Source organism: Rhinolophus sinicus, chromosome 3, assembly GCF_057876585.1.
Source record: "Rhinolophus sinicus isolate RSI-liver-muscle chromosome 3, RSI-T2T, whole genome shotgun sequence".
NCBI lineage: Eukaryota > Metazoa > Chordata > Mammalia > Chiroptera > Rhinolophidae > Rhinolophus > Rhinolophus sinicus.
In genome coordinates this window covers 135,740,564-135,753,306 of record NC_142503.1, presented here as the reverse complement: position 1 = coordinate 135,753,306, position 12,743 = coordinate 135,740,564, and the positions used below count along the sequence as shown (strand labels likewise).

The window sequence follows — 12,743 nt, the reverse complement described above, 5'->3', positions numbered from 1 at the left end:
CTTTGTTCTTAGGAAAAATACACTAAAGTATTAAGGGATCAAAGGAGGGATGTATGCAACTTACTTCAAATAGTTCAAAACCAAATAACTGTTCGTATGTGTGCATGTACTGGGGAAGGGAGAAAACGACAAAAACCAAACGTTAAAAACTGATGAATTTGGGAAAAGGTGTATAGGAGGAATCCTTGTACTATACTTGCTGAAAGTTGATTCTTTGCAAATACTAATGAAATGGAAAAACAAAAAGAAGGTAACGAAAGTACAAATAAACAGTATTAGGAATGAAAAAGGCAACAAAACTGAAGGCACAGCCAAGATTTAGAAAGTAGTCAATACAATGTAAGGTTTTATAACCCCAAATTTGAAAAACTAAGTGAAATAATTGATTTCCTAGAAAGACTATAACTTATCGAATGGATCAGAAAAGGAAAACAGAAAACCATTAGAGATCTGTAACCATTAAAGAAACGGAATTAATAGGAAGTGAGAGTGAAAGGCAGGTGGGGATGGGAGGTGAGATACAGTGAAGGATTCTAGGAGCGACTCTGGGAAACAGGTCAAACACTATATACCAACCACAAGCAAGGCCACAAACTCCCTGTAGAGATTTGAGGGGATTACTACCAAAAGAAAGAGGAGGGAACTATCAAAATAATTAGGACACTGCTCCGACTAATTCCTGGTGGCCACACTAAAGAACAATATATAATTATTTGGCCAACGCAATAATATTCCCTGCTTCCTTATTTGGCTCTTTCCCAAGTTCCCATAGGCTATGAGATGTCTGAATTGCCAGAACAAAACTAAATAAGCTTAAACAATTCTCTTCTCCCTCAACTGGGTCTGCATAATTTGGAGAGGGACCCATACAATTCTGATGGGATCAGTCTCAAAAATCTAACAATATAATAGCCGTGACTCCTTATTATTTGATTTATACAGCAATATCTATATAACACAAAAATTATTTAGAAATAAGAATATCCAAAGACATAATGATAATTGGAGAGTTTCAGCCTTTAAGTTGAAGTATACCAAAACAGCATATATAGGATTTTAATAATTTAATAAATAGGGTTTAAAAAGTATGGATGGTGGAATGAAGAAAGGTTTCATACAGTAAGAAACGAAAAAGAAGAGCAAAAAACTCAAAGCAAGCAGAAAAAGAAAATAACAAAAAACAAATCAATAAAATTGAAAAGGGGGAAAATAATCAATGAAACAAAAAGCTGGTTTAAAAAAACAGTAACATTGATAAATCTCTATAAGACTGATAAATTAAAAGCGAAGACATAAATCATCAATTTCAGGAATGAAACAGAGGGTATATACAGCTAAAGATCCTGTAGCCTTTAAAAGAATAACTGAGATATTAAGGACTTTACACTCACAAATTAGACAACTTAGAAGAAATGGAACAATTCTATGAAAATCACATATCATCAAAGCTCAACCAAGACAAAAAAGAATAGTTCTATAACCATTAAAGAAATTGCAATTTTAATTTAAAAGCTCTCAAGAACAGAACTCTCTACACTGAGATGATTTCACTGGAGAATTCTACCAAATACTTAAAGAGGAACTAACACCAATTTTACATAATTTCTTCCAGAAAACAGAAGAGAACACTTCCCAATTCATTTTATGAGACTAGTATTACCTTGATACCAACACCAGACAAAAATAGTACCAAAAAAGAAAATTACAGACTCTCATGAACTTAAACACAAAATTCCTCAAGAAAATAGTAGAAAATCAAATCCAATAAAAAGATTATATACCCGGACCAAATGGGATTTATTCTAGACAGGCTGGGTTGACATTCCAAAAAAAAAACAAAACAAAAAAAACACCACAAAAAAAAAACAAATCAACGTAATCGATCACATCATCAAGCTGGCTAAAGATGTTATGCATTTGACAAACTCAAACACCCATTCATGATAAAAAATTATCAGCAAGTTAGGAATAGAGAGGAATTATCTCAATTCTATAAAGACTGCCTATAAAAAAAAATCATATATTAAAAAAAGCTAACATCATACCCAAGGGTGAAAACACAGAGAACTGGAAGTTCTAGTCATTGCAATAAGAAAAAGAAATAAAAGGCATACAGACTGAAAAGAAATAAAACTGGTCATATGTTTCGATGACATGATTGTCTACTTTAAAAGATCCCAAGGACTCTAACAAAAAACCTCATAGTTCAGCAAAGTAACAGGATGCAAGATCAACACACAAAAATTAATCACATTTTCATACACATACAATGAGCATGCACTAATCAAAATTATACACACAATACCATTTATAATTGCCCCAAGAAAAATTAAACACTTAGGTATAACTTAACTAAATACATATAGGATCTATATACTGATGAAAATCACAAAATGCTAATGAAAGAATTTAAAAACCTAAGAAGAGATGTATCACGTTCATGGATTGGAAGATTTGATATAGTTAAGAGGTCAGTGTTCCACAAACTGACCTACCTACAGGTTTAACACAATTCCTATTAAAATCCCTTTAAGAATTTTTGTAGCCATGAACACGATTATTCTAAAATTTATATGGAAAGTCACAGACCCTAGAATAGCTAAAATAATCTTCAGATATAAGAATAAAATAGGAGATATCACTCTACTCAATATTAGGGCTTAAAATATACCTACAATAATACAGTGTGTGATACTTGTATTAGGACAGACAATAGAAGAATGGAACAAAGTGGAGAACATACACACAAATGCTCAACTGGTTTTTAACAAGAGTACAAAAGTAATTTAATGGAGGAAGGACGTTTTCAACAACTGGTGCTGGAAAAACTGGACATTTATAGACAAAGGAAATGAAACTTGACGTATCATACCTGATACAAAAATTAATTCAAAATGGAAAAACATAGGATAAATCTTTGGGATCTAGGGCTAAGCAAAGAGTTTTTACTTGACACCAAAAACATGATCCGTGAAAGGAAAAATAGAAAAACTGATAAATTAGACTTCACTAAAATTTAAAAATACAAAATTTAGCTCTGCAAAAGACACTGTTAAGGAGGTAAAAAGGCAAGTTAGAGATAGGGACAAAACATTTGCAAATCCCATATCCCAACGGATAACTAGTATCTAAAATTAATATAAAGAACTTGCAAAACTCAACAGAAAAAGAATAAGCAATCTGATGAGAAAAATGTCAAAGGGCATGAAGAGATACTTCACCAAAGAAGGTACAAATAAATGTATGAAAAGATATTCAACATCATTAGCCATTAGAGAAATGCAAGTTCAAACCATAGGAGCTATCACTACACACCCATCAAAATGACTGAAATAAAAAAGTGACTACACAAAATGCTGGCGAGAATGCCTAGTAGAAACTAGATTGCTCATACAAGGCTGGTGGAAATGTGACATAATAGCCACGCTGGGGAAGACTGTCAGTTTCTTACAAAAGAAATCATGCAACTACCATACAACCCAGTAATTGCATTCTTGGTCATTTATCCCAAAGAAATAAAACTTAGGTTCACAAAAAAACTTGTATATGAATGTTTATAGTAGCTATATTTGCAATAGCTCAAAACTGCAAACAGCCTAGATTTCCTTCAATGAGTCAATAGTCACACTTTGGTACAGTTATCAGAATGCTAGTCTACAATGAAACAGAACAAATTGTTGATACACTCAACAGCTGGATGAACCCTCCAGGAACTATGTTAAATGAAGAAAGCCAATCCTGAAAAGTTACATATTTGTAATTCCAATTATATAACATCTTTGAAAGGACAAAATTATAGAAATGAACAGGTGAGTGGTGGCCAGGCCAAGAGGGAGGTGTGGTTATAAAAAAAAAAAGTAACAGAAGAGAGGATTCTTGTGGCTATTGAACTGTTTTGTCTTTTCTATGGTAGTGGATACATGTGATAAAACTCTATAGACCTAAATACATACCCAAATGAGTACAAGTAAAACTGGGGAACTCTGAATATAATGGATTGTACACATGTGAATATATATTCCAGTTTGATATACTAGTTTTGCAAAATGTTACCATTAGGAAAACTGGGTAAAAGGAAAACAGGATCTCTTTATATTATTCCCTGTAAGAGTAATCAATAACCTACAATTATCTCAATAAACAGATCAACTTAAAAAATCTATGAAACATCTGCAAAACCAGATTTCAGAAAAATTAGTATAGTATCAAATTCTGATGGGAAACATAAGAGACGTTAAGGACACTTCCGTATTGAGACAAAGGACATCCCAAAACAACAGCTAACATCATACTTATCTGTGCAACACTAGAAATACCATTACATTAAAAAAAGCCAATATTATCATCAACATTGTCTAATATTATTCTGGAAGTTTTGGCTAGCATTATACAAAAAGAAAACAAATTGCATGAAGGAGCTTTAAGAGATACCAGAAATGGCCAAGAAAAATCATTTACAATGGTCACAAAATATTTTATGTATGCATGAAAAAACTTAAATGAATGGACCTATATAAAAATAGTTGTTTACCATTCTGAAAGAATGAGTAAAAATATACCCAAAAACAGGGTAAAGACAAGTAAGGGGGAACACTAGTATTAGCAAATATTAAACTCTACATAAAATTAATTTTAAAAGTATAATATTCACATAAGAATCAACAGACAAAAGAGTGGAACTGAATAGAAAGTAGTATGGACTGAACTGCATCCTTCTGAAATCTAGGAAGAGACCTCTCACCAGAAACCAAGCCAATCAGCACCTAGATCTTAAGACTTCTCAGCCTCCAGAACCGTGAGAAAATAAATTTCTGCCGGTCAAGCCACCCAGTCTATGGTATTTTTTAAGGGCAGCCTGAGGAAACTAATATAAGTCTAGCACATAAAAGGCACTCAAACAGCTGTTGATAAATGAAAAGAATAATATTAACCAACCAACCAATTAAAAGCATGTTACATTCAGATGACAATTTAGATTCTAATAGGCAAAAGTAGGAACGGAATATTTAGAAAGCTAATAAGGCCAATAATTTGAGATCAAAGAGTTTGGACTTCAGCTATTACGGAAGCTATTAACTATTGTAACAGTGTAATGGCAGCTGGAATGTAATAGGAGGAATATGAAATGTATCACAATCAGGTACAAAAGAGAAAGATGAAGCCAAGATAATCCTGATGAGCCTGACAGACCAGGTCAACCCGTATAAATCAATAACTAAAGAATGATGTTAATAAAGAGGAAATGTAGAATAGTCAGTAAAGAGAGTGCTGAAAAAAAGTGTCACGCTGAAGTTTTCTGAAAAGAGGAAACAAAAGCCACTAGGGAAGGTAATATGGGACATATTCTAAATCTTAATTTTCAGGAAATAGCTATCACATGGCTTCAAAAGAAAGATAACACAGATGCTAAGAGGCAGATTTTTTTCTCTCTCTTCAAGCAATATTGGCAATATTAAAGAATTAACAGTTGTAAAAAACTGTGAAAGAATTAAAGAATTAACTGTTGTAAAACAACTGTGAAAGTCACAAAATTCATGGTTGTACAAAAAAGTCATTAATGGTACAATTTGTCTTCGCTTCAATGGTTTGACCCTAAAATGAACAGTTAATTTTGGATGATGACGGTGATGACGATGATTGTGATTATGAGCATGTCTTCAAATTCCAATCCGTCACAGCAAAACCGATGTGCTCAAGGGGCTTTCTCTTACTGAATTTTCCTAGTTTTCCGTCTGTCACTTAGCTGTGACAATAAAAAGGACATTGTTCCTGCAATTATTATTTCCTCGGGATTAGCAAGCTATCTGTCTACATTCTCTACTCCACATAAACTTTTAATATACTACCTTTATAGTAATTTAGTTAACGAAAAAGAGGAGAGGGCATTTCTGTAAGTTCAATGCTTGCTTTTGATGAACCCTAAGTAACTAAGGAAACATCACGGCAGGACTGCCTTTGGGAACGGGAGGTAAATTCAAGATAAAGGAAGTGCTGGATTATAAAAGTTCCTCCCCACAAAAAACTCCCTATACTCCTTTCCCCTGATTTGTTTTTTATTGCCCACTACATAAACTTTGACATAGCACTTAGGACTGTCCAGCATATTACTCATTTTACTTATCTATTTACTGTAATATTTCTGACTCGCATCGGAATGTATATTCCTCCAGTGCCTAAAACGGTGTCTAGCACACATTAGCTTCTCAATATATATTTGTTGCATGAAAGACTCGCCTTTAAAAAAGGAGTATTCTCTTTTAATAATGTAGGATTCAATGAAATCCAATGAAGTTCATCCACTGTAAAGTAAGGTGAAAACTTGGCATCACACGACCGTATCTACTGAAATATGAATGAGTAGTCTAAATGACAACAAAAATTTAGATTGGTTTAAGAAAAATACTCAAGCCAGAGGAATTTCATGAAATTGGGAGAAAATCAGAGGCACAAAGTAACAGAGTAAACATGAAACTGTAGAGCAAGAGAAGGGGAATAAAAAAGAAACGACAGGAAATTATAAAATTCCTCAAATGGAACAGTTCTGGGTAACAACCAGATGCAGGAAGGCAGCCTGCTGAAATGAAGACCAGAAGGTCAAAACTGCACAGCAAAGTAGCCAAGAATAATGATGAAGTTCAGATGTGGGAAAGTCGGCTATAGGAAGGAACTGCTAAGGTCAGAAGACGAAAATGAAAGCTACAGGATGGCGAACTGAACAGCAGAGTGTCAATCAGGTGATTTATGTACTAGATGATGGAGCAATGCTCTGTCAGGAGAATACGGCACAATAAAAATGGTGATACCATCTCTACTCCCACTCCCACTCCCCTCGCCCCAACTGTGATATTATGGTAAATAGGAGACCCAGTATCTTTTGAGAGACAGAGTTATTGAATCTTAAAGAGAAAACTAGTTAATGCCATTGGGTTTTAGTGGAGGAAGAGTTCTGTAGAAAGATTAAGGTTTCACAATGGAGTAATTCAGAGGCACGGTGGTAAAAGCTAAGTAAGAAATTGTTCTGTGCTTCTATAAAGTTCAATCCAAGGCAGAAAGCTGTTTCCTCTGGTGGAAAGGGGGCAAGTCTCATTTTAAATAAAGCTATTCCTGTATTATAATTACTCTATTTTTTTCCTAGAAAACAAATACTCTAATTTTGTTTTAGGCTCTAATAACTGAAAAGAAACCCCATTTAAAATATTTAAATAGAACTACTGTGTTTCCCCGAAAATAAGACCAAGCTGGACAATCAGCTCTAATGCGTCTTTTGGAGCAAAAATTAACTAAGACCTGGTCTTATTTCACTATAACATAAGACTGGGTCTTACATACTATAAGACAGGGTCTTATATTAATTTTTGCTCCAAAAGACACATTAGAGCTGATTGTCTGGCTAGGTCTTATTTTCGGGGAAACACGATATTAGGTTGGTGCAAAGGTAATTGTGGTTTTTGCAATTACTTTTAACTTGTTAAACTGCAATTACTTTTGCACCAACCTAATATTATCTTATAGGCATTCTTACTTTTACAAACCATTTTTTATCCACAACCTAATTACTTATTGATCCGAAAAACAATTCTTTAATCTCTTTGGCAACTTCTTAAACTTGAAATGTTTCTTATCTTCCCTTTCTTCATTTCATTCACATTTGTCACTGTAAGTTTAGAACGATAGCTCTTATAAGGGCTTTGACATAGCACAGTGCCTTTTCTTGTTTCCACAGAACATCTTAAGTAACCCAGATGTTGTAAGAGTTCTACTTTCTATGTAGCCTATTCCATTTTTTGTCATTTCTTAGCCATAATGTGCTTTTAAAAAGCATAACTTCAATTAAATTAGTAAATTTACAGTATTTTGTTACCTACTACATAAACTTAAGAATACCTAATTTAGATCCCCACGGTTATTAAAAACTGTTTACTAGTAAATATTTTAGCAAAATTCAATGTCACCCTTAACAGTTTATTCAGCTACTTAAAAAGACTCTAACGGTGTATTATAATACAGTGTTTTAAATTTACGTATCATATACAATTCAGCTAAAACTGGTCAAATAATATAACCTACACAAATGGAAATCACTTTGGTAAAATGTTTGCCTATAAAATATTAAGTGTTATACTAACAGAGAAAAGCCACTCTATCTAATGAAAAATGAATGCAAAAGAGGAAGCTTCTATATCATGGGCAATGCGGATGGAGTTTTACAAATTAATGGTTAAATTTTAGCTAGCGTTTTAAAAAATGTGATCCAAGGTAACACTAACTTATACGAAAGAATTAAAGGAAGAAATCAAGGCTATAAAGATTTAGAAGGAAATGGAGGATAGAACTCACGTAGATTAAGAAAAGTGGATCTGAGAATCTATCCCTGTCAAAGACCATTCCACCCCCAAATGTCTGGAAGAAACGCAGTGCTTAGATTATCTTAGGCAAAAACACCAAAGCCTGGTGTTTCTTTTGAATTCCTCCTCGATCATCAATAAAGTATGAAAGCCACCTACGTAGAGCACTGTTTTCCAACTTTTTCCTCAGGCATACTTAAAAAAAAACAAAAACATTTATAAGACAACCAAGAAAGAGGAGTTGCCGTTAAGAGGCAGTCAGCCTGAAGGCTCCAGCCACTTTTATTCACGGCACACAGCTTGGGAAGCTCTAATTAAGGGTAACCTATAAAATAAACTCTACCTTAGTGAGCATCATAAAAAACAAGTTATACGTAAGCATCATAAGAAATAATTTCTGATCCCTCTGAATGAACGAACCAATAAATCATTGAGTATTGCCCCAATTACACATGATGCTGCCTTCCTGAAAAAGTCCCAATCAGCCTAGTCTTTATTTGTGCTCCCTTTCTCATAAAAAAAAAAAAAAAAAAAGAGTATAATATAAACCTTTGGAAAGTGTAACGACATATTTTTAGTACAAGTAATTGTAAATCCAAGGCTGGAAAACTCTTCTACCAAAGTGTTTCTTTCACACTTGAGAAAAGCTATCTTTCTTCACTACTATTACCAGTATTCTGACTTATAAACACTCTTTAAAATATTATCTAGTATTTCTTTATTAGCTACAGGTATATCTCATTACTAATTATTCTTTCTTAAAGGACACAAGTTTTCCTTGGGGTATGAGGGGCAGGTATCTCACTTCATTTCTAAAATTTATCTCAGGTAGAGGATTCTAAGATGTGACCCACAGAAAAAATGGGTATAGAAATGTAAGTTTTCAGCAAATACCTTTTATATGATTAACTATTACATCGGAACAATATTAAATTGCAGTTTACTCACCAAGAAGGATTTTAAAGAAAACTATCAACTTGGGAAGAACTTTGTAAATTTATAGGCTCAACAGTCACAGAGTTCTTCTTTTTTAGATAAATCAAAAAACTAGAACCCAGAAAAATAGATGAAAATAAAACCAATCAATTAAACACACACACAGACACACAGACACACAGACACACACACACCCCGGGGGTGGCAAAAAAATGTATACAAGTGGACACTTTGGCCAATGTTGCTCAAGCAGTACGTAATCAGAAGTGTCTGGACGCTGATGGTAAGTAACCATTTGAGCATCTCCTGTAACTGCAGAAGTCAAATGTGACTTATATTCATCTTTTGTTAATGATATATATTGAGTATTACAATTTTAATAGTTTTTCCTTTCTTAAAATCTGCATAAATTTTTTTGGATATGTATTTCTTTATCACTATCACTGCATTTGGGAACTAATATATATATATGGAAATTAATTCCCAAATGCAGTGATAGTGAAAAAGAATATATACTTTAATTCTGTATTACTTTAGAAGTGTATTACCCAGCAAAGGGGGGCAATTAATTTGCTTATTTCAATGTCACTGTTCTATTTATCTTGAGACACCACAAGATTTTGCTGTTTTCAATTTATAGCCATGTATTATTGCTTCTGCTTTTGATCATACAAGTCTCCATAATCTAAAATGCTTTACAATGCAGCTAATCCCTACAAGAAATATGTCAACCTTCTAACTGAATAATGTTTCCTTTATGTCTACACTGAAATATACTTACCATTCCTGTTTTACAAATAACAAGCTTCTTCAAGGAGAAACTGTTAGGTGAAAAAATAGGTGTTCTGATTCGAAGGTCGGTGTTTCTAACAGAAGAACGTATTTTCTTGTTAGTCTTTTATGATTCTACACCCTAGGATTAGGTTAAAGGCTCTTTTGAAAGTGCTGTCATAGGGAATAAGCTTGTGTTCTTTCTGAATCCCAGGTTCATTCTCACTAGTTTTATGTCAAAGCCACACTCCAAGCAACCACCTAATCCATCAGTCTGAGCTGTCTGACCAGCCTCACTCTGAGTTATGCAAACCATGTCCCTTATTTAATTATCCTCAAGTAAACTGGTCCATTAACATAGGAAACATTCTGTTTCACTCTGATTTTTCCCCTCTATTTCATATCCAGTTCATTTTTTCCTTGTTCTTATGCTTTTTCTAGAAAGCTTTTTCCTTCAATTCTTTTTCCACCTTAGACTTTTTTCTTCTCTTTTTCTATCTTTACTATTTTAAAAATGCCTTAGATTGTCACCATTTTACTCAGTTTCTAAAATCTACAACTTCTCCTCCAACTATTCCCACTCATCATTAGCTCACACGAGAAGCATTACCCTCTAGGACAGATCACCATAAACTCTTTCTTAGAAGTCTACAAAGCCTTATTTTAAATAAGCATTCACATATGCCAGCCCCTATGTTATCCAAGGCCAGAATCACCTTTAAATATTTAAACTCTTAGAGATGACGTTAAATTTATTATACACACTTCTGAATTCAACCGGGGTTTCTATAATCCTAAAACCACATTCTGGTTAATTGAGATTCATTGTCAGGAGTGAATCATAAACATAAAAAACTACAGTTGGAAGGCTTTCAAAATGATTTAAGATAACTCTCCTTTCACTGAGGCAGAAACTGGAGCACAGACAAGTTAGGCAACTAAATTACTGAAATAATTCAGTAGTAAAAAATAGTCAGAAACCAAGAACCAATATTAAAAGTAGGTTTATTTAAAATGTTCATGTATGAAAAGTATTTGGAATTTAAAACACATTTTCAATAGACATAATATCATATGTGCCAAATGGGCTTACAAACCATTCAACAAATATGTATTTAAAAGAACCTAGCTATTTTCAAGGGTCTTAGAAATTTTGGGCACTTTATTCTCATTTTGCTTCCAAGTGTATGCTCTCCTTTTGCTTGATATAGGAATGATACTAACATCACTCAACATTTCAGATATAATTACTTGTTTTTTGGCTCACAAATGAAATAAAGAATGATAAAGAGCTTTCTACATTAATTAAAAAGTAAATATCCAACATTATCAAAAGATAGATTCAAATTTAAAAATACATAGGAGTAAGGAAACTCTCATGTGGGTGGAAGATAGTAGAGTTAAAAACAAGGCTGGACACCAGGTACCCTTGTGAGCCAAGACAACTAGATTAATAGGAAATGAAGAGAAAGAACCTGGGGTGGATGTCAGAAAAAATGTTCTGTTTAAGGGATCAAATACTTATGGTCTGTTGCAACTACTCAGTTCTGTCATTGTACTGTGAAAGCATCCATAGATAAAATATAAATGAATGAGCCTGGCTACGTTCCAATCAAACTTTATTTATAGACATTGAAATCTGAATGTCATACAATTTTCATGTATCACAAAATTATTACTCTTCTTTGATTATTTTCAATTATTTAAAAATGCTAACACCATTCTTCACTCATGGGCCATACGGAAACAGATGGCAGATCAGGATTTGGCCTGTGGGCTATAGCTTGCCAGCCTCCAGTCTCAGGGATAATGGGGAGAAGGAGAGGCAGGGTGTAGCCGGTTTAATAGCCAGGGGACTGCCCATGAACGTTCTTGCATTAAACCTAACCAGAAAAGCGGCTCTCTTCGAACACGTGCATGTTACTGTCAGTCCCAGCTGCAAGGACACAGGCATATTACACTGTCCTTAATATTAAAAGAGCTCCAAAAACGTAATCATTGATCCTGGGTAAAAATAATTCTCATAAATTATGGTCCACTAATCATCATTTTAAATATATAACTCGTTCTGTAGAATCTTAAAATTATAGCAATAAATACATTATTAATTACCATTTTATCCCTGAGTCGCTCTCCACGGATAAAAAAGTCAGCACAGCCATTCTCTTCCTGGTGAGGGACTTTGAAGACAGTGACGCAGCTTAGTCCACTCCCTCCAAGTGGTAACCATCCACCGCTTGAGTCATCCCGGGTCATCACCACAGCTCGCACTCGTGCATAACTATTACTAAAATAGATGCAAAGATGAGAAATTAGCTTTTCCATAAACAAAAACCAGCCAAGCTGTCAGTCTTGTTTGAGAAACCAAAGCCCACATTAGTTAATGTGTGGTAACTGAAGTGTTCACTACTTCCATGACAGTCCACAGAAGGTCACCTACTTGAAAGACGTCAAAAACCACAAACTAACTTAAAAGGTTAACCTTTATTTTGACAACTAACCTCACAATAAAAGACTACAGAATTCTTATTTCCATTCATCAGAGGACTAGTTAAAGCTCATGTGATTGCTGTGGAACAAGTTATGAAAAACCCCAGAGATAAACACGCTCAAATTACACAGGCCATCATCAAACTTGTCTATATACTTTCACCTGCTGCAATATAAACAGGACAAATTACTGCTGTATTC

The 12,743-nt window shown here is 34.0% G+C and overlaps 1 protein-coding gene across 2 annotated transcripts in view; it reads right to left on the bottom strand.

Annotated features, from left to right (window-relative positions):
* Positions 1-12,743, bottom strand: part of SPRED1 (sprouty related EVH1 domain containing 1) — a 115,533-nt gene that overhangs the window by 53,115 nt on the left and 49,675 nt on the right. The window contains exon 2 of one of the 2 annotated variants that reach the window (XM_019725519.3): positions 12,165-12,339. In XM_019725519.3, coding sequence (XP_019581078.2) covers positions 12,165-12,339 — 175 coding nt within the window. Of the gene's footprint in view, positions 1-12,164; positions 12,393-12,743 lie in introns of those variants that run through there. The other variant, XM_074327922.2, reaches the window with a different exon arrangement.